Consider the following 23,033-nt stretch of genomic DNA (forward strand, 5'->3'; position numbering starts at 1 on the left):
AGACTCTGTCTCAAAAACAAAACAAAAAAAAGGTTACTCTGAAAAAAAGAAAATTATAGACCTCTTTCACTTAAAAAATGCCAAGACTCAAAATATTAGCAAAAAAGAGCCAGAAATGTATCAAAAGAAAAACAAACTAACACATTTTATCCAAGTGGAACCCATTATTCCAGGGATTCAGAGTGGTTCCGTATCAGGAAACATATCAACATGCTACTTAAACAAAAATTAAAGGAGAAGAAACAGTATCATAATAAACTGTTCATAATAATAGATGCTGAAAAGGCATTTGCTGTAATTCAGCAAATGCCGTTCCTAACAGTAAATCCAAATGCCAACAAACAATCAATTGATGGTCAAATTCGCTGCTGGGGACACGCAAGATAAAGTAACAACGAACTATCACTTTGTACCCATCAGACAGGTAAGAGGGGCAGAGATGGGTGCTGCCCTTCACATTCCCACCAGCACTGGGGGAAAGTGGTCTGGAACATACCTCCTAACTAATCAGCTCCCGGGAAGTGACTGTACAGAAATGAAACTGGTGTTGTAAATGCATACATAGGCGGGCATTTATTGCAGTGTTGATCTTGGGGGCAGGGTGGAAGCAGCTGGAAAGCAAAGTGAACGCCCACTGAAACAGGAATAGGTGAGTGAATTATAGAACATTTACACCATTAATGATCATGCAGCACTTCAGAAAATAAACTACAGTGATACCAGCCTGCGAGAACAGTGAGAAGAGCAAGTCGCTAAACAGTGTTTAATAGATTCCATTTTTGTAAACACAAAAGTTAGGAATCTATGACTATGTATATCTGCGTATGAAGCTATAAATAATTATATAATATGGTAAAAATTTGGACAGGGTCTCCCTCTGTTGCCCAGGCTGGTCTTGCTCCTCCTGGTTTGGCTTCCTGAAGCGCTAGAATTACAGTCCCTTTCTTTGGTCTTTATGATTGCTTTTATCATGCCCCCAGCCAGAGAGCCACAACTTGGATGGTCTTCAAGACCCTTGCAGATGGGAGTGAAATCTCACTTCAGATTTCCTGAAGAAGTGCTCTTCCAGGTTAATCCAAACTTCTTCATAATAATGAACATGCCTGGGTCTGTGTTCGGGAAGCACTTTCTGTTCTTAGGGTCTTGGGATGCACTGTCCAGTGAACGGCAAACATCAAGTATCTCTTACAGTGCTAGAAATCACATTCTTGGTCTAAAGAGCTGGGGTGAAAGTTGTTTGCAGTCACCCAAAACCTGCAAGACGGCATGCTGACCTCGGCTGAGGAAAGGGAAGATCGTGAAACACACACCCTTTCTATGTCGGTGACATCCCCATGCCCTGGAGTGCCTGGCTGGTTCACTATCAAACACTGGCTGATTGTCCCACTGCATCCGTGAACCCTCGAAAAGAGTCTAATTGTGTGCTCATGTAGGGGTTGTTAACCACACCTCCCACTGTCCCTCCCATTTGGAAGGGGCATCGTCTTCAGAAGTTGTGCTTTGGTTTGGAAAGCGTAGCCCTTCCCTTCTCGAGGCTTTTGGATTTCTGTTGACATTTTGTTCTGACTGGCTGTTGCCCAGTTCAACTGGGCAACCGTGGACGAGGTACTTGACTAGGTGAGGGGAATATTTCTTGATTAAAGCCAATTCTTTGCCTATCCTACAACACTGGAGCTGTGCAGCTAAATGTGGTCGGACAAAAACACAACACAGGCTGCCCGGTCCCACTTTAAATTTACGATCATCAACCTCAAATGGGTCCTTAATGTCGCCCGGCAAACATACCATGCTTCTGTGGCCTATTCCCTTTCCCATTATCCTACATGACTATGTGCACCTTCTCTCTCTCCAAATCTGCATCACTTCCCGCCCTGTATTCATTCTTGCCTGATGTGAGAAAACAGGAGCAATCAACCGAATCTCAAGCTCCCCCACCTCCACCCATCTTCCCGGCCTGCCAGGCCCTCTTTTCCCTTATTCCTTCCTGCCCTCTTGAATTTCTGGTCAGTTCTCTCCATTTACAGCCAGATTCCTCTAGAGAGCTGTTGGTATTTCTCTCCTTCCATTTTCCTCTTGAACCTCCTCCAGCCCGGTTTTCACCTCCAATGCTCCATTGAAACCACTCTTGGAAAGGTTTCCAGTGACTTCAGTGTCACTAGGTCCATTGGTAATTGTTGGTCCTCATCCCACCTGACTTAGCAGCAGCACTCAATGGTCTTTAAAACCTTTCTGGCCTCAGCTTCTAGGATCCATCCCCTCCTGGTGTCACTCCGTCTCTGGATGATCCTGCTGAGTCTCCTTTGCTGGTTTTTTTTTTTGAGACAGAGTCTCGAGCTGTTGCCAGGCTGGAGTGCAGTGGTGTGATCTCAGCTCACTGCAACCTCTGCCTCCCGGGTTCAAGCGATTCTCCTGCCTCAGCCTCCCGAGTAGCTGAGACTACAGGCGCCCGCCACCACGCCCGGCTAATTTTTTACATTTTTAGTAGAGATGAGGTTTCACCGTGTTAGCCAGGATGGTCTCAATCTCCTGACCTCGTGATCCGCCCGCCTTAGCCTCCCAAAGTGCTGGGATTACAGGCCTGAGCCACCGCGCCCGGCCTCCTTTGCTGTTTCTTCTTCAGCTGCCTAAACCCTTAGTGTGACTTCTGTCCTGCTGGGGCTTGAACCAGGAACCTCAGAGTGGGCTGAGCAGCAGCCAGTATAGTGCGGAGACTGGGAGGTTGAGACTGGTTAAGGAGTGGGGCTGCTTCCCCAGGCTTGGGGGGAGAGGCCACATTTTATCGTGAACATCATACTATGTTTGGTATTTGTCACTGGTGATAGCTCTAGAAGCTACAGATCACCAAGAGACCAGAAGAAAACAAACAACAAGTTTGGGAAGTCCACAAAGCATTTTATTCCACAGGAAGAAAAATGATGACTCTGATATGAGAACCAGACTCAAGAGTATTAACACATTGGTGACTGTAATAGTGTTTACATAATAGAGAACCAGATATTTCATTTTTAGAATTTTATCAAGCAGCTACTATGGTATTTTGAGGCACAGATCATACTTACAAACAAAGTGGCCCTGGAGCCTTCAGAACATTGCGGTGAGTACCCACCAAGCAGCAAGACACTCTGGGACTGGGGGAAGGGGCCGCTTGTCTGTTTTCCACTGTGTAGTGACCAGGCCAGAGCCTGGGGAAACACTGGCCTGGCCCACCTTTCAGTGAGCACAGAGAAGCAGCGCCAGCCAGGGAGTGACACGGGTCGGTCAACGGTGCTGGGTCAAGGGACTGAGTGGCTTTGGATATCTCCTTACCCAATTTACGCTTATTCCATTTATTTTACTTTCCTCAGAGACGAACTGTGTTTGAGGCAGAAAGAAAAGCAGTAGAAATGATCTTAACAAAGTCTTAGACGTTGCTGGCTGAGTATCAGTTTACAAAGAAACGGGGCATTGAAGGAGCCACGGGCAGCGCCTGTTTCCTCCAAAGTTTTGCATGTTTTCCTGGTGAGAACCAGGAGGGGATGTCAGACACCCCTGAAACCTTCTGGCCGCAGGTGGCCCAGGGCTGCAGGGCAGGCGAGGGCTGAGAAGTGGAGCAGCTCGCCGTTTGCCCTCCCATCTCCCACCCAGCCTTGCCCTAGATGGTCTTTGGATCCCATTTTAACATCTGCCTCTCCTAAGGTGCGAGTGTCAAAGTGCTTGATTGTGCAATCACAGGAGATGGGCAGCTATTTAAAGAGCTGATTAAAATTAGAAAGGAGCCCGAGGAGGGCATCTGAACACTTCTCTGGATTCCTCCTAAAGCACCAGCTGCAGGCTAACTTCCTCAGTCAGATCTGAGAATGCCCAGCACTGCTGCGGCCCAAAGCAGATTTCTTTAGTAACGCTAAACTCCTTGATCTCATCAAGAAATTTCAAGTGACTTTGTTCCAGAAGCTGATAGAAGGCTCACTGACGCACACAATCAACCCTTCCGAGAGTCTCATCTTTTAAGAGATCATGATCTCAGGCAGTGGGTTGCTGATGACAAAAACCACAAGCCAAACTTTGGGGTGCAAGGAGGGAGGCTGAGGAGGAAGCTGCGGAGGAGCTGCCACTTGGCTGTATCCTGCTGCGATCTTGTGCAGGGCATGAGTGCTGACACAATCACGACCACCCCCCGGAAAGACACAGACTAAAACCCACCCAATGCCGCAAAAGCCAAGTTTCAACTCTGCAATCCACTAACTTGGAGTTCAGCGAAGGCAACCAGCCTCGGAGTTCAAGAAAGCTGATCCTTGAACACCATGTAGCTACTTGTGCTAAAGCTCCCTTCCTTCCTCTGCACGCGTACACACACACACACACACACATACACACACACACAGACACAGAGGGGAAGTGGGAGAGGAAAGGGAGGGGAAGAAGATTAGCTTCATTTGTGTTTTGGAAGGATTTGGGTCATGAGTTATAAACACCAAAACCTTCCACGCATCCACTGATCCACTGAGTCATCCCAGACTCAGCTACATGTGACAAGGTTGTAGAAATTGATTAGCTTTATTAAAATAAAAAATTTAAAATCACAAGGTGAGTCATTCATTCTAAAGTGAGGCCCTTTTTCCCTTCTCCCTAGATGCTTAATCCTGACAGAAAAGCGAAACACCAAAAAAAGACCCAGGCCGCTCATACCAGGCCTTGCTCCCAGCAGGAATTTAAAAACAAGGATAAGAGATGCTTTCGTCAAATCTTGGTTCCACGAAAAGCTTACCAACGCAGCTTTTTACTACTATTTCATCCCCTTTCTGGAACTCTCCCCGCTCCCTTCTCACCCTGGGGTTTCCATCCTGTGTCCCCTCGGGCTGTGGAGCTGCGACGCCCGCCTGTGGCTTTATGAAAAGGAAAACAGTCCCCGGGCTTTGTTCTTGGTTGTCGCTGCCCAGGCAGGAGAGCACTCTTACGTGGATTTCTGATTTGTTGCAGTAGTTCAATGGGATTTTTCTTTTCCTTCTCGGTCAACAGAGTTTACCAATGTTTCCAACCTCTCTAATAATAACCTGAGAAAGCTTACAATGCTGATTTGCCCATGTGTGGTAATGGAGCACAGGTTTCCCTCTAAGTTTGGTAAGACTAGTTAGGATAAAGCCAAATGGATAACTTACAACACAATTTGTGAGAATCTAAGCACTCTTTGTAAAATGGGGGTGAGAAATTAAAAGTGAGCTCCCAAGCCCCTCTCCTAGATCCTTCTGAGGGGCCAGCGCTAGTCCTGGGTGCCGCAGCTCACGGCCCAACTGGGCAGCCACGAAGTCAAAGGTGTCCCTTTCAGGACCACAGCCCTCACCTCAACCCACTTTACTGGGAATACTTTAGTCTCCAAAACTAAGACGTAACATTCTTTAAGAATGCCTTTCTATAGACAGTATCCTGAATTAGATGTCTAGAATTAGTGCAATAGAAGATCCAATATAATTTTATATTACTTTACAGTTAACAAACCTTTACACATAGCACAGGTCCTGCTCAGAAACGTTCCTATATATTTACAAACACACAGTTGTACATATATACATGTTAACAAAATACAGGGCATCTAAAAATTAGATTCGTCTCGGTACATGTTTTTAAATGTTATTTAACCAATACCTTTAAAAATTATTTCCCATAATCTAAAATAACTCCCTGCCTCACAAATTAATGTGATTTCCATTTGTATCTTTCCTCATGAGGATTTAGTTTCCCTCATTCCTTGACAACTTCCCCAAACCCAGCTCTGGTTCTGCCTCTAATGCCCGCCGAGAGCTTGGCCTCTTTCCTCCCGGCGGGTCTGTGCTGTGTCGGGAGCGCCCGTCTCAGCAGCGGGGCTTCAGGAGTCCAGCTCCAGCTGCTCTCGGTTTTCGCTGAGTCTTAACATAAGCTGCTGTTCATAGTAGAGGCTCTTGGCGTAGTTTATTTCTTGTGACAACTTGACAGCGAGGACCTCAGATTTCACGTGGACCTAAGGAGGAGAACAGGATGGGTCACCTGCCCCCAGGGTGGGGAAACCCAGGAATCAGATCCCCCAGGCGGCGGCTCCCAGCCCAGCTGTGTCTCAGGATGGGATGTCCACGTCAAAGAAACAGTGATGGCCGGGGCTGCTCCCCTAGTTCACTTGCACTCAAGTCTGGATTTCTTTTTTTTATTTTTAAGACGGAGTCTCTGTCACCCAGGCACGATCTCTGTTCACTGCAACCTCCGCCTCCCGGGTTCAAGTGATTCTCCTGCCTCAGCCTCCCATGTAGCTGGGACTACAGGCGTGTGCTACCACACCTGGCTAATTTTTTTTTTTTTTTTTAGTAGAGACGGGGCTTCACCGTGTTAGCCAGGATGGTCTCGAACTCCTGACCTCGTGATCCACCCAAAGTGCTGGGATTACAGGCGTGAGCCACCACGCCTGGCCGATCTGTCTTTTTAAACATTCCCCAGGACTGTGCAGCCAACCCATATTCACCTGCCATCTGGGACCCCACCCCTCCCCGCCCCCAGAACTGATGTGCAGAGGTAAGACCGAGAGCAGGAGTGCGGGCTTCACATCTCGGGTGACAGCCGAGGAAGGAAGAAGAATCAGCCAACAAAAGCGTCTAGGTCTTTCTTACCACAAACACCTCCCTGCCCACCTGCTTTGAAAGGGTGCACAAGTGTAGTAGGCGAGGCTGCCCACCTGCTACAGTGAAGGGATCTGGAGAAATACTCACACTTTGGGGTGCTCGCCCTCTTTGTCAGCCAGCTCTAACTTAAGCCAATGACCCCAGGGGAGCCTTACACAAGCCCAAGCAAGCCCAAGTGCATTCCTGAGCAGGGGGAGGCCAAAGGACTCCGGAGGAGAGAGGCCCAGTAAGGCTGGCGCTATTTCTGATCCGTAGAGAGAGAGGCGGGCAGGCCCTTTTAATTAACGTATCGTTCTTGAATGCAAGCTTCAAAATCCTGGCGTACCGGGTGAGAATGAGCAGGACTAACACCTGGGTGTCGTGGCAAGCCACCAGGCAGACTGGCCAGGGACAGCACCGCGAGGGGCTCTGCAGCCAGCTCCTGTGTCAAGTCATTTGGATTTGAACCCCAGCTCCTCAAGGTCAGCTGTGTAGACCTGAATGAATCACCTGCCATGACCAATAGCAAGGAGGGGATGACAGCGACACAATGACCACACAACCCACAAGGCGGCCAGCCCTCCAGGAGCGTGAGCTGTTCACAGGAGCTTTCTTATTTAAAGGCCTTGTCATAACAATACCCTGCCCCCTTTGGAGGCCAAGTATAACTTTTATTTACAAATACTTATTGCACATGCTAGATGCTACTAGAACACAAGTTCTGGTTTCCACTGTTAAGGAGAAACAACGGAGAAGCGTGAGCTCCAGTGCTTTCTTCGATTCAGTGCACTGGAGAATCCCATTGTGGGAGCAGAAAAACGCTGTGTGTTTTGTTAGCTGTGCCTTATCACCAACGAGAGTAAGTATTGTCACCCTCACTACATCTATGGGTAACTGAGGCACAAATGTTGTGAGGCAGTAACATTCCCACGGTCACCCATGGGCCAGCTTGGAGGGCAGCATCACCCCGTAAACATACCCTGGGCCCTCCCACGTTCAGGACGGAGAGGAGCACTCCTGGGAAGGGCCCAGCCTGAACCTCCTACATGGGCTCCTGCTGAGGAGGGGAAGAGGGCAGAGGCATGGAGGCCCTGGCCCTGCGCCTGAGGAGCCTGAGAACAGCCTGAGAACAGCCTGAGAACAGCCATGCACTCACCATGGGCTTCTGGTGGGAGGGGCCGGGGATGGACACTCCGCTGCTCGTGCTCACGGCTTTCTTGGTCACCTGCACGTACACCTTCCCATGGTCTTTGGAGACAAGGCAGTGGTAGAGGTCATCGTATTTGACTTCTAGGAAAATGGCTTCTCGGTCCACGTAGTCTCCACTTTTCAGGAAGTAAACAGCTTTGGAGGAGATGAGCACGCAGTAGCTGTCAATGTTCTCCACAGCGATGAAGCTGCAAAGCAAGACGGGAACACAGGAGTGACACCTGGGGCTTCGCCCAGCGTCAGGGGGAGGCCCACTGCGGGCTCTGTGGCCCCAGGGCCTGAGTGTAAATCCTGGCCCCCTTGCTCACTACACCTTGGGCAGGTGGCTTAATCACGCTGAGCTTCAGCTTCCACTTTTGTAAATTAGGAACAAAAGTGGGCCTGGCCTCAGGGGCCTGTTGTGAGGCCCATGGCCATGGCACCCCACACCCCTCGATGGGGCGCTTGATAAATGTCAGCTAATGATGACCACCAACAATTTCAAAGATAGAAATACTTTTATATCCAGAAATTGTATCTTGGGGGGTGTTTGTTGATGTTTTTCTGTGAGCATTTCTGGATACCTTAAAGCTTACAGAAAACGGTAACAAAAACGGGATGCCTTTCAATGTGAAACTGAAGGAGCAGCTGAGAAAGTTCACTGCCTGGCAGAGTGGAGGGAAACACAAGCGGGCGAGAAGACGTGGCTGGGGGTGCTGAAAGCTGGTGGGGAAAAGCAGAATTAAACAGGTTCACCAAATGGCACGCCAGGAAGAGACGGCCTGGTGTTAAAACACCTGCACTCCCACACCCGCTTCCTCCGTCTGTAAGCTCAGCCCCTCCAGGGACGGGGCACTCCCCCATCCACTTCATGTTCAGAAAACTCAGAGAATCAGAAAACGCTTTCTTAGGTAAAGCTGTCATCTTCCTTTTGGAAACTACTAGTTGTTACTTCAGGAGCTTTCCGGCCACTCCGAAGAAACTGAATTCCTCTATCATGGAGCTCACACATTTAAAGTGGAAATTTATGCACATCAAACCTCTCTGGCCACTGAATGAAGAGCAGTGAACCTTGGGAACAGCGTGACAGTCCCCCCCGGCCTGGCTGCCTCCCCTGAATCTTGTGACAGCCCTTCACAATGGGGCTGCAGCGTCCAGGGACAGCGGACAAGGATGGACGGCGGCAGGAATACTAAAGGCTGACGACAGAGTGGCAGTCGAGCTCCTGCTGGCAAACTGAATTGCTCAGAGCCAGGCTCCACCTGGAAGTGTTCAGAAACCTGGGTCCAGAACGGTGTTGTTCCCAGGTCCTCTGAAGGAGGCAGAAGCCTGGGGGCGAGAGGTGGCCTGCCTGTTGAAGGGAACAGGCTGCCGGGCCCTCGCTCACTGGGGGTCCGTGCAGGACGCACGCCTGCTCTCTCAACTTCTCTAAATCCCATCCCCCTCCCTGCAAGGATCACAGGTCCTAACTTCTCTATGAAGCATCCCCCACATACTCCAGCCCCTCCTCCACTTTTGAGCATTTAATTGTGATGGCCCCCAAAGCACAGCCAAGCACCAACTCGTCGTTTCCATGTGTCCTGGATAAGTCTCTCCGCTCTCTGACTACGAGGTGAGCCCTGTAAGTGGGGTCCATATCTCAGAGCCCCGTGTCTCCTGAGCAACCACAGAGTTGGCCACCCCATCAGCACTCAGTAAATGTCTGCCTTGTTCCAGTTGCCATTTTAATTACAGACGCCCGTGACCAAAACTGGGGTTTATTGTTCTATTCTAACTGGTTGGCAATGCCAAGAATGTAGACTTGTAAAGTCTCAATGCCAACATTAGAAAGACCCACAGCCTTCAGCGTTCAGGCCACTCAGCACAGACGTTCTCACATCTTGCGCTCTGACAGCATTGACAGCGGCATCATCACTGAACAGAGTTGGATGGAATCTGAAATGGCTGGTCCGGGAAAGAAACGAGGGCACGGGGAAAGACAGACAGACAGACAGACAGAGAGGTATAAAAATGATCCTGACACAGAGAAGAGGTGACACAGTGCCAGCCAGAACCGGCAGGGACTCAAGCTGAGACCCTGGAGCGGGCCCGGTGCACAGGCACTGAGGCCGTCACGGGCTCTCCAAGGAGACTCCAAAGTTGGCCACCATGATTGGGGTGACAGCAGGAACGTGCATGAAAAATCGAACTGAGATTTGAGGTTCTTTCCTCTAGGTGAGCACAGCACAGGCACTTCCACCCCAGTGCCCAGCCCCCAACCCCCAGCGCCACCACACTGGGCACTCGCCATAGCTGACATTTACATGTCAGTCACAGGCTTTCCATCTGGGCAGATGCTCTCACACCCAGGCCAGAGTGGCCGACATGACTAGTGTGCTTTCCATCCTGGAACACTTCTATAGGCTTTAAAATAGACTCTTTTCCGGCCGGGCGTGGTGGCTCACGCCTGTAGTCCCAGCACTTTGGGAGGCCGAGACGGGCGGATCACGAGGTCAGGAGATCGAGACCATCCTGGCTAACACAGTGAAACCCCGTCTCTACTAAAATACAAAAAAAATTAACTGGGCGTGGTGGCGGGTGCCTGTAGTCCCAGCTACTCAGAGGCTCAGGCAGGAGAATGGCGTGAACCTGGGAGGCAGAGCTTGCAGTGAACCGAGATCGTGCCACTGCACCCCAGCCTGGGAGACAGATGGTGCAAGTCCTCCATCAGGCCAGAACCACTTCTGGAGGAGGGGTGACTGAGCTGGGACGCCTCTGGAAAGGTAGAGAGCACAGTGAAGGAAACACAGGCCGAGCCAGCAGGAAAGTCCGGCCCGCTGGTTGACTCTGGCCAAATCCGTGGCTTTCTTGGTAGCTCAGGCTTCCTCATCTCTCTGATGGAGAGGGTAATCACTGCCAGTTTTCTTCACAAAGTGAGCACGGAGGTCAAGGAATTCATGACCATACAGAAAGGTAAGTGGAGGAAGGCAGTGCTGTCACTCCACACGGATCTCTGTCCTGTAAGTCCAGGACCCTGCGCATGCCCCGAAGCTGCTACTGATAATAACATATGTTTGGAAATTGTGCATGAAGTGTTCTAAAGTCTTTTCAAATCAAAAGCAGATCAGAGCCAAGGGTCTGGCTGAAGGAAGGAGAAGGGAGGTAGTGAGGCCACAGCTGGAATTAGGCAGTGACCCCAGGGCCCAGGCAACCACAGCTCTGTCCCCATCGTCTTCCTGTGGCTTTCCTGCACCCCACAATGGCCAGGGCTTTGGGTTGCATCATCATCATTATTACTAATTTTAATTCTTTTTTTTTTATTACAAAATCTGCCAATCACATCAAAGAATAATTAAACAGTTCCAGACCAGACCCCTTATCTAATGGAGTCTGATCCCAAACTTGTCACTGTGAGAGAAGCAGCAAAACTCAGGGTGGTAAGAGAAGCCTGGCAAACGCAGCACGTTCCGCACCCTCCCCTCTGCCCATCTGCACCGTCTTCCGTTCCCTTTTCCTAAAGCCACAGGCCATTCCCCTCCCTCCCTGGACTAGTTCTCCCAGGCTTTCCTTTGCCTCACTTGAGGCTCCCTGAGGTGCTCACACTGCTTTGCAGTCTCGACCCCAGGCTCTCCTCTCTTCACTGCCCTTAAAATCAAGCTTCCCGCAAGGCCTGCTTTTGGTCCACGAATGAGTGACTGTTGGAAAACCTTGAGGGAAGAAGGCCACCATGGTCTTGGGTGGCTCTGAGCATACTCCTTCTGTTCTCTGATCTGTTATTAACTGAGAGGAAAGGGGAGTCAGAAACACACAGCATCAGATGAGCTTTATCCTTCCAATCTGAGACCTAGAGAAGTCACCTCAGTATTCAGTTGACACAGTTTAGGTTGCTGTAGATACTGTAATTGATTCTATTGAAAAAACAGGATTTTTATACTATTCTGAAACCTCAGTTAAAAGTTTCAACTCTGGGGGCAGAGCACGGTGGCTCCCACCTATAATCCCAGCACTTTGGGAAGCTGAGGCGGGAGGATCACTGGAGCCCAGGAGTTTGAGACCAGCCTGGGTTACATAGTGAGACACCATCTCTATTTAAAAAAAAAGAAGAAAGAAAAAAGTTTTAACTCCCCTTTAAGGGGAGAAAGAGGATACTCTGGCCTTGGGGCTCAGTGTCAGAAAGTTTCTTCCGAGAGAAGGGAAGGCTGTGGCACCAGCTCACACCCTTTTCCAAGATGACAGGTGCTAAGAGTGGGTGAATCTGCCAAGAGCCAGTGCCACCTTAATAGAAGCCACCATCACTAATGACATCCACAGACCAGGAACCACGGGGCACTCTCGACAACAGCAGCCACGGTACTGTCAACAGCAGCCTCAGGTCTCCTCTGGGGCAGGTCACAACGTCCTCCCAAGCCGCTCTGGTGCCAGTCGCCTCCGCCTCTCACTTTGCCCAGAGCTTCCCCATCCTGATGTGTAGAACGCCATGGGTCTACTCTGCAGGGCCACTGTGATGGTGTGAGCTAATCTACATGCCCCACACGAAAGAGATCCGCAGTTAATGGTGGCTCTTCTGTTGAGAACAGGTGCCCAGTTATCCCAAACCTGTGGGGATGACCCCTCCTTCCCCCACACATCGTCTCATCAGGAGATTGGAGAGAGAGCTGTCTCTCTGGAAGGCCACATGGGAAACAGGCTCATGACCAACTTGTCTCAGGGAGAAATCTGCCAAGTTAACTGTTTCAGCCACTCTACTTAATTTTCCTTCCGCTTCCCCCCCCGCCCAATATTAACTCATTTATATACCTGATTCTACTCCCTCTGGAGTCATTTCAAAATCAGAAGAATTCTGAGACGCCTGACTCAGTGCTCCTGGAACAGGCTCCTCTACCCCTAGGCGTTACCCACCCCAGGTCCATCTATGGCCCTGACTCCATGTCTGGGCCCAGTGTCGCTCTGAGTGCCAGGTCCTCTTCAGGGCACCTCAACACGTCCACTGGGGAGCTGCTCCTTCTCCAACCCTTGTTCTTCAGCACCCCCAGCATCAGCTGATGGCATCCCCATCAACCAGACATGCAAGAAGCCCGGAGCCACTCTCGACCCTCCTCCTCACTCGGATTCCAATTCAGCAGCTGAGGGATCCACAGACGCTGCTTCCTTAATGCCTCTCCAATCTGTCCTCTTCTAGTCATCATTACGGCCACCGTGTTCAGGCCTCTCCACCTTCTACCTGGGCTACCCCAGGGGCCTCCTAACTGGCTTTGTGCCTTCAGTCTCTCTACCTGCTGCTGTCAAGGTTTTATTTTTCATGAGGAATTTTGAGTGGGATCCTCTTCCTCACAATCTCACTCCCACCTACAGGAGAGGCAGGCTCCTCGGCATGACCACTAAGGTCAGCCTTCAGCATCCGGCCTGGGCACCCACCTTTCCAGCCTCCGCTCCTTCTCTCCACACGCGCTGCTGCCACAAAAGGCTGACCCCAAATTCTCCAGACCTGCCGTGAGCTCTTCTGCCCCGTGTCTCTGCCCAGCACTGTGCTCTGTCCATGCCCCTTCTCTCCTTGGCACATTCCTCCACCTCCTACACGGTCAGGTGACTTGTCCAGAGCCTTCTCTGTGAAGCCTTCCCTGGCTTTCCAGTATAAATTCATCACTTCCCATCTGTGGTTCCATAATGTGTTGCTCATACTTCTATTTTAACAGCAATATATGTTATCGGTTGTTGGTAATACAGTGTCTGCTTCCCCTGCTAAACTGTGAACGCACTGAGGACAGAGGAAATTTCTTACTCACCCTGGCACATAGTAGGATTCCATAAATGTATGCGTTAGGATGTCTCAGAAGATGACACTGGCATTACAGTAAGGCAAGAAATTTGCCAGTGTACAGGCAACTCTGGATGCTAGACACATGTTACCAGTAGGAAAGTTGAAAACTTCTCTTAGAACGCCTGATTTAGCTTATTAAAGATTTAGCAAACTTTAACTTTATCAGAGTAGCTGAGCCATCTGCCAAATGTAAGTTTTAATTCAGGGACATATCAACAAATGGCCAATTCTGTAAGTGTCAGTAGTTACTAGTAGATTATTTCCTACTTTAGGAAATGGAAGCTAATCAATTCTATTCCGTTCCTCAGAAGGAGGAATTCTTTTTATTCTGAGACTCTGTATGTTACTATAAGGTTGGCATTTATATGCTATTAGAATCAATATTATATGGTGTGCTCAAAAATTTTCCTGATTTCTCTCTCTCTCTGAAATTTCTCAAGAAAAGACAAGATACAAAAATCATAAACAGCATGTTTACAAAGTAGATAAGAGACTTTTACCCTTGATTTTATTTTCTATACTCTTGGATTTGCTAACCATGCATATGAGTTTCTTTTTGAGACAGGATCTCACTCTGTCACCCAGGCTGGAGTGCAGTGGTGTGATTTCAGCTCACAGCAGCCTCGACCTCCCAGGCTCAAGCCATCCTCCCACCTCAGCCTCCCAAGTAGCTGGGGCTACAGGTGTGTGCCACCACGCCTGGCTACTTTTTGCATGGATGAGGTTTTGCCATGTTGCTCAGGCTGGTCTTGAACTCCCAGCCTCGAGCGATCCTCCCACTTTGGCCTCATAGCTCTTTGGGAGGCTGAGGTGGGAGGATGACTTGAGGCCAGGAGTTCGGACCTACCTGAGCAACATGGCGAGACTCCATCTCTACAAAAAATTGAAAAGAGGAGCAACTTATTTGGCTGGTGGATGCACAGGCTACTTTTATTTTTTACACTTTTCTGTATTTAAAAAATCTCATAAATGTTACTTTCTAAAACTACATTTAAAAAGTACAATTTCAATTGTTTAATTCCAGAAAGCAGTACATTAGGCCAGCTTCACAGGTCACGTGGGTTGCTCCTGAGCGTTTTCTAAAAGGCAGGAGCCACCCTCCTCTCACCAGCCTGGTGTGCACCGTTAAATGTGATGCAGTATTAGAAATAAAACAGGTACCTTACAACAAAATGAAAATGAATTTCTGGCTACAAATGAGACACGAGTTAGAAAGAAAAATTAATTTCACCACATAAGACAAATGTTACTTTAACATCATTTTAACCCGGATCCTGTTTCAAAACCAAAATTGAGAAAGATGGGAAGCAGTGACAATTGCGCAACTTCTCAGAGGAATATATGATTAATTTGAAAGTGAAGACCTTTCAGCTGGCCAGACCAGAAATCAAATGTCGGTAACTATCTTTTTGATATTAATTAATTAAATAGAATGAAAAAATGAAATGCAAGTCGATCTGGGAGAACACGGTTGAAGTCACGATGGCACTGGGGACTTCGTGGGGTTTTCACTCCATCGGGAAATAATTACACAATATTTTCCAGAAGTGAAACAGTGAGCCTAACTGGAAAAAAATGTGGAAACATTTAGTTCGAACAGTAGAGCAAGGTATTAAAGACCCTTTAAAGGGGTTAACTCTGAAGGGAAATATGCAAATAATTAGGTCTTTAAACATGTTTTTAATTACAAATCTAGGATAAAAGTCAGAGGTATAATTTGGCGCTTGTGGGCTTTTCCTGAAAACTCCTTTCTTGCAAAGTGATGAGTGTAACGTTCACTCCACCGCGAAGACCCAAGCTGACAACTGAGGACACTTCAGAGGAACATTCGCCACACTCCCTGATGGCTTCTTCCTTGTACACTGGGGAAGGCCGTGGTCACGTGCCTCCTTCAGCATTCACTGGCAAGATTTAACCCACCGCTTGGGTGGAGACACATGGTTTTCATCTTTTAAAGTCAGAATTCATTCATGCCAGTATCTCTTCCTAGTTCATATGAATTTCATGAAAACTATTTTACTGATTTCATTTTGATTCCAGTTTTCAGCTCTCTCTGGCTCTGTTTTTCAATGTGTGTCTCTCACTGAGAGCAGTCCTATGTTGGCTGTACTACGCAATGTCTTCTATTGCAAACGAATTTCACAGTGACCAGAGATGGTTTGACTTGAATGGAGGTGAGTTGGGGAGGAAAGTGAAAAGACAACATGCAGTAATTTAAAATCTCATTTAGCCTTTGACAAAAAACCCCCAAATGATTGGAAAATGGACATATGTGAACACAAATGCTGAACTGCAGCTATCTGGCTGTATGTACTGGGTGCCTATTAGATGCCAGGCACTGGTCTGTGTGCTGAGGATTCTTCCCTGAATGGAACAGACAAAAATCCCAGCCTCACAGGGCTGCCATTGTAGCAGACTCTGCACCATGTCCTGCCAGACCTGAGAAATGACTCTCTAGACCTCCCATCCAAAGGCTAAAAGTTCCATCTACAAAGCAGTATCAAGAGCAGTCATGGTACCAAATCCCTGCCCCAAGGAAGGAAGGAATAGAAAGTTCTCCCTGCAGTGAACTGCATGGGCACTCTAGGCACTGGACTCAACAGCAGAAGCTACGAGCGACACCTGCTGTGGACAGAGTTACCCCTCCCTGTCAATTCATATGTGGAAGCCCTAACTCCAATGTGACCACTTGGAGTAAGAAAGTAATCACAGTTAAGTCATAAGGTTGGGGCCCTGAGCTCATAGGATTAGTACCCTTATAAGAGACACCACAGAGCTCCCCCCACCTCTCTCTGCAATGTGCGGACACAGTGAGAAGAGGGCTACCGCAAGCCAGGAAGAGAACCCCACCAGCAGCAGAATCAGAAGATACCGCGATTCTGGACCTCTCAGACTTTAGAACTGCAAGAAGACAAATTTCTGTTGCTTAAGCTGCCCAGTCTATAATACTTTATAATGGCAACCCAAGTAGACGAAACAAGAAAATACAACTCCATTATCAGGAGACCTTCTGATAACACCACAAGGGTCACACAGGGCACGGGTAGGAAGATGCCATTCTATCTGGCAAGCAACAAATACCTTCTGGATTCGGCTTTTGATATCCCCATTCAAATACTGCCATGAAAATATGAGATGAGATCTACTTAACACTGTCCCTAACAACGACTCTGAAGACTATCCTGACAGTTGACCTCTATTTCAGACATTCCTCCACCCACCAAAACACACTCACAGCACTCAGAATCCTCCCAAGCTCGCTTTACCTTAAAGGAGACAAATAAGCATCAGAAGAAATTAAACTAGTATTTTGCTACTTCTAGACACAACTAACTGCTTTCTCTGGGCTGGTGGTTCTGGCACCTATTCAGGTTATAAAGCACGTTTATGCTACAAGGATCTCTGCAAAATATCCTAAAATAGTGAAAGACTTAATTCTACCATGTCAACTAGGAATAAAATCACTAACTGAAGATACGACAAGATCCCAGGTATACAAGGCTCCATATTTAAAGAGTAACAAAGCAATCTTAAGAAAAACACATTTCCAAAATGTCCAACTATTAGTTGTTTGCTATTTGTCTTTCCGTTTTGTATTGCTAGCATTCTGCCGCAAAAGTGGGATATCAAAGTTTAAGAAATTTTTCCTGGAGAAAAACCTTAAAATTGAGAACATTTTATTCATTATCTTCTCTCTTCGAACTAACTAGAAAGAGACTGCCATTTTCTAGAAACAAAACACTAAGGCCCGGCTATGGCACATGGTCAAAAACCCCTCCTTAGAGTAAAAGGCTGTTTACCATCAGTTATGTCTAAATCTAAAAAACATTTGGGGCAAGGAATTCTTTGACCAGATCTAAGGTCGGAGAGTCATGAAAATAACTCAGATCAGATGGAAACTTCTCAGGATCAAAAGGAGAAGAGGCAACTCAGTAGACCCACAGGGCTGGTTTGCCATGCTCTAACTTACAATTCGTCCTGTATGTTGTCTGTGAGTTTGAAGAGCTGCTCCTGTCCTTCCGCCTGGCTCTCAGAGTATCGGGGAAGCAGCCCCTGGGGCCCCGTGCAGCAACGCGGTTTCCGAACCCTCTGTGCTTGAGTCCTAGATGGGTAAATGGACAAAAATCCAAGAGGTTAAGTGTGCAGGTTAAAATGATTTCCCTTTCTCACTAAGACAAAAGCACTCTGTAATACCAGACATACTCTACGTTTAGTGAACAGAATTAAACGACGGTATTGCCTGTGAATGAATGTACCATGAAATAGTGGTTAAAGACCCTCAACTGAGTTTGAATCCTGCCTCTACCATTTTCTGGCCATGTGATCGTGGACAAGTTGGTTAACTTCCTTAACTTTCAGGTTCAGTTTTCTCTCTGAAACAGGACGATGACACCTACCTTACAGGACTGCTGTGAAGATCAAATAAAACAGTGCCCACCAAGCCTGGTCCTGGCGGATGGTGAGCTGCCCACCAGCGGCGGCTCTCATTCCTGTGGTTATTACTGTAATAGATTCCCCCGGGTTGCACCCTGTTTATCTAGGCATCTCTTCAGGAGAGCCATCTTTGGATCTGTGATGGGTCTGGAAGAAAATCCTGGGCATTTAGTAAGAACACATCAACCCTTGAGACTTCTTCTAAGATGAGGTCAGTTGCTTGGGCAAAGGGTGAGGGACATGGTAATCATGCAAGGGAAGAAAGCCCCCTGGACCTAGACCTGGCCCAGGCCACAGGCTGGGATTCTGCAGTGGCTCTAACTTGGGCCACTCAGCTGTCGGCTGCCCAGAGGAATCTGCTCTGTTATGGCTTTCAGGGTAGGCTGATGTTGTCTTTTCCACACACCATATACAGGGTAATTGGTAAGTACTTTCTGGTGTTTTCCTAGAAACAGGAGTGCGCATTTGTCTTGGAAAGGCTGCGCATATTTCAGATGACTGATAAGAGCGCACGGGGTCTGTCCTCGGCCTTGTACTTGCTGTACTTTTTATTATTTGTTCCTGGAGCTCACTGAAGCAAAACATCCCTCTCTAGACAGGTCTAAAAGAGAGGAGAAGGCTTACACACTGAATCAGCACTTCAGAAGCAGGAACTAACAGTACGCAGCACAGAGATTTACTTACGAGGGCAGAAAGTGCCCTGGTGGGCAAGTCAGTTTGGTAACATGGACAGAAACAACCCTAGAAACTTGTCGCAGGCCATGCACTAGACCGTGCACAGCTGGGGTAACTGAAAAGTGCTCCCGAATCCAGGTCAGCACTCAGTTCAACAGGCTGTGACGACCTCTGAAGGACAGCTCCCTACCTTGGTGAGGTTTGATATGTGCTGGAAAGACAAAAATCTAGTGATAATTTTACACAAGTTCGGTTAGAAGGATGCCTTCAGTACTATCAATTGTACTCTCTAAGGGTAATAGAAAGAGACTGTATAGAAGTTTCAAAGATCTGCACTAAGGGAAAGAGTAAAAAACCCATTGTATTTATATCACACACTCACATACCCTGCCAGTCTCAATCCTTCCTTCAAGACGCAGGCTTACAGTTGGCTACTCAGAGCCCAACTATCGATTGAAAGTGGGGAGGGCAGTATAGGGGCTGCCGCTAACCCATCAGCAGAGAAGCTGGACAACTGCTGCCGAAAGGATGATGGTAACCTCTGCAGGCGGGGGGCTTAGGGGAAGGAGCCTGGCGTGCCTCTCCAGGTAGCAGAGCTCTGTTCTTATCTCCTTGCCTAGCAAAACACCTGCTGCCATTCCAATCACTGCCTATACAGGCTAATAAAGTATCCTTTCCCCAAGGCAGTCCTGCTGACCTCTCTGCCAGGCTACATGGTAGAAGCCCAAAGCCTCTCCGAGAGGAATATGGCAGGGTCTGCTTCCTCATCACTTTCAATGTAAGGTTTGATTCAGACTCGTCTCAACACATCTTCCCCAATCAACCTGGAGGCCTGCACAAGCTCAAATTCAATATATATCCCAAATCTGACTATTTCGCCATCTTGATCATAACTAACAAATGATTCCTGGATTTGTAATGTATTATCATAGTAGCCTCATAACTTGTTCTCTTCCCTTCCATCCTTGTCCACTCTCCTCATGGCAATGAGAATGGCCCTTTCAAAAAATAAGTTACATTGGCCGGGTGCAGTGACTCACGCCTGTAATCCCAGCACTTTGGGAGGCCAAGGCGGGCGGATCACGAGGTCAGGAGATCAAGACCATCCTGGCTAACATGGTGAAACCCTGTCTCTACTAAAAATACAAAAAAATTAGCTGAGTGTGGTGGCGGGCGCCTGTAGTCCCAGCTACTTGGGAGGCTGAGGCAGGAGAATGGCATGAACCTGGGAGGCGGAGCTTGCAGTGAGCCGAGATCGTGCCACTGCACTCCAGCCTGGGTGACAGAGCGAGACTCTGTCTAAAAAAAAAAAAAACAGATAAGTTACATCAAGTCAGTCATCTGCTCAAAACACATTTGCTTTCCATGCCAGGTGGATAAACATGCTATTTACTGCTTGGCTCCCATGTGGACTGGAGGCTCCAGGAGAGGGGGAATTTGTTTCATTCACTGCATTCCTGGGATGGAGAACAGTGTCTGGTTTATGGTACAGCAGCAGTTAGGATAAGCTGAATAAACGAGTGAGTGCCTGGTGGCTGGCAGATGGCATAAGGGCCATTAATTGAGCTAAAAAGGAAGGACGACCTGCAAGCTTTGGTGGAGAGTTTAAAGACTAGGGATTTTGAGCACTGAAAGCAAAATCAACATTGAGGCAAAACGTGAACCAGCTAGAACCCCATCTTCCTGACAGAAAGGTCAAGGGTGTGTCTGTCTGCCCCATTGATCAAAACACAGAAAGGGACATGACGGCAATGTCCTGAAGCTGACACTGATGACAGGCCTTTCCCTTACACGAAGCAGGATTTTCATTAGTACTCAAAGCTGAGGGAAAACATGCTACTAGATAGGAGAAAACCTGAAGTCCTAAATGCCTCTGGTGGATCTGAGGAAGCCAGAGAAGCCGAGGAAAGGCGGCTTGTTTCTGGACCCGAGCTCTTAAAAATTTCATCTCACGACAGCTCCAGAATAATTGAGAATGGGAGTAAAAGCGCTCACCTTGTTGATCTTCTCACAGGCTCAAACAGCTTTCTAGTGTAAACAGTTATTTCCTGACTCAGTGGACTCCCTCAGGGTCTTCCCCAGGTTTCAGTGATCCAACCTCACCCCCATTCCCAATACATTATTTTTTAACCTGCAAACTACAAACCCATCAAAACATCAGAGAATACAAAAGCAGAGTGGCTCCCCTAAGGATACACACTGACTATTGTTGTTATGCTTCTTCTCTTGACTGTCTTGACAACAGGCCACAAACTATCTTCCCATTTCCAGGGTTCTTGCCTTTTGATCAAACAGATATCAAGGGCAAGGCTGGATTCAGTGCTCAACACTGCTGACTAGGGGAGCTCGCTGTGGCATTCAAGGCTAATTTTTCACATCAACATGGAAGAAAAGACAGATGAGTTCAATTTTACCCTAAAAGGAAACATCTTCTGTTACAGTCTTATGAATACAAGGACTTCCAGAAGGCATACTCTTCCTAGAAGCAGCAAGCTGGATTAAAGGAATTTTTCCCCACTCCCCTATCACCTCATCAATGTCAGTATCTGAAAAACTCTTCTTTCTGCTCCAAAACTCAACTAAAATTTTACCTTCTCAGATCCAAGTCGGTAGGCTGTGAGTAGGGGAGAATATTTACAGTCACTGCATATGAACAAATTTAGTTCCAATCTTACAGAATTACCAAAATAATGTAAAAAGCCAACAGTAAGCTACTGTTTTCAAACCTCGTAAGCCAGCAAAAAGTTTAAAGGCCACAGTGTGACGACGCTGTTTTGTTCATCTATTGATGTGGTACTTGCACACTCAAGCCGGCCTTTAAAACTAGTATGACCATGTAACGGCAATCCTACATTTGTTCATGCCCGGTGCCAGTGTGTCCATTTTTAAGTGACTTTCCTGTATGTTCCAGTAAGCCTATGAGCACCTGGAGGGAAAGGACTCTAGTCCCTTTTTTTTTTTTTTTTTTTTTGAGACAGAGTCGTGCTCTGTCGCCCAGGCTGGAGTACAGTGGTGTGATCTCGGCTCACTGCAAGCTCCGCCTCCCGGGTTCACGTCATTCTCCTGCCTCAGCCTCCCGAGCAGCTGGGACTACAGGCACCCGCCACCACGCCCGGCTAATATTTTGTATTTTTAGTAGAGATGGGGTTTTACCGTGTTAGCCAGGATGGTCTCGATCTCCTGACCTTGTGATCCGCCCGCCTCGGCCTCCCAAAGGGCTGGCATTACAGGCATAAGCCACTGCGCCCGGCCAGTTCTTTTTTTTTTAACTGGACTTTAGGACTGGGGTCATGATTATCCCTAGTTCAAGGCCCACTCTCATCATCAGGCTCTCTTTATTTATTTGAAATAAACATCTGTGAAAGCAAAAAAAAAAAAAAAAAAAAAACTCCATCGCTCTATTGTGGACCACAAATTGGTCTTCTGCCACCCCAAATCCCTGTTCCTCCTTTACCTAAGGCAGGAACTTCCTTCTGAATCCTATGTTTCTCATTCCTGTGCTTTTCTTTTTTATGTAGTCTTACCACATTTCAAAGGATGCTCCATTACATTCTTGTTATGTTCTATGGGTTTAGTTTTGGGCTTTTGAAAAAGGATGTCGCTGTCACATTGCTAAGATTCAGGCCTTCTTTTGTGTGTAGCTATGATTAATTCACCATGTCTCTGCTTTATTAATATTCCATTGTATGACTATCCCATGATATATCCATCTTCCTGTTGATGGCACATGGGTTTTTTCCAGGTTCTGCTATTACAGATGATGCTATTACGAACATTCCTGTACGTGTTCATCCTGGTGAACTTTGAGAATCTATCTAGGGGGAATTTGCTGGCTCACAAGATATAAATGTTCACTTAACAAGATAATCCAAACTGTGTTCGAAGTGGCTGAACCATTTTTACACTCCTGCCCATGAGGCATTTAAGATGCCCTAGTGATCTATCCCCAACACTTGGTATTCTCCAGGACTGCACTGTCCAATGCACAGCTACAACACATGTGGCTACAGAGCATGTGAAATGTGGCCAGTGTAACTAAAGGACTGAATTTGAAATTTAAATTTTATTTTGGATAGCACTGGTCTAGACTCATGAATCTTTGCTGCTTGAACGGATATGAAATGGCTTATTGTTTTTTCATTCCCATCTTCTCCTTTTCAGCCTATAGCCTATAGCATAGTGGTGTCCAATGAATGAATAAAAAAAAAGTGGAATAGCTGTGGGTCCTGCCACTGGTGCTAGAGCAGCACACCAACGTCTAAATGACTCTGGTCCACCCCTGTTAGGCAGGCCTGCGGCCTCCCTGGTGACTTTGCCCCTTTCCTCTGACCACCTTTGCT

The 23,033-nt window shown here is 47.6% G+C and overlaps 1 protein-coding gene across 2 annotated transcripts in view; it reads right to left on the minus strand.

Moving 5' to 3' along the window:
• Positions 1-2,871: 2,871 nt before the first annotated feature.
• The window catches only part of VPS13D (vacuolar protein sorting 13 homolog D (S. cerevisiae)), a 279,483-nt gene continuing 259,321 nt past the window's right edge, over positions 2,872-23,033 (minus strand). For both annotated transcript variants that reach the window (XM_011996567.1, XM_011996566.1), the window contains 3 exons: positions 17,555-17,686; positions 7,756-7,996; positions 2,872-5,971 (listed from right to left, as the gene is read on the minus strand). In XM_011996567.1, the coding sequence (XP_011851957.1) occupies positions 5,840-5,971; positions 7,756-7,996; positions 17,555-17,686 (505 nt within the window). In that variant the 3' untranslated portion in view covers positions 2,872-5,839. The remainder of the gene's footprint in view (positions 5,972-7,755; positions 7,997-17,554; positions 17,687-23,033) is intronic.

Source organism: Mandrillus leucophaeus, unplaced genomic scaffold, assembly GCF_000951045.1.
Source record: "Mandrillus leucophaeus isolate KB7577 unplaced genomic scaffold, Mleu.le_1.0 Scaffold52, whole genome shotgun sequence".
Lineage (NCBI taxonomy): Eukaryota > Metazoa > Chordata > Mammalia > Primates > Cercopithecidae > Mandrillus > Mandrillus leucophaeus.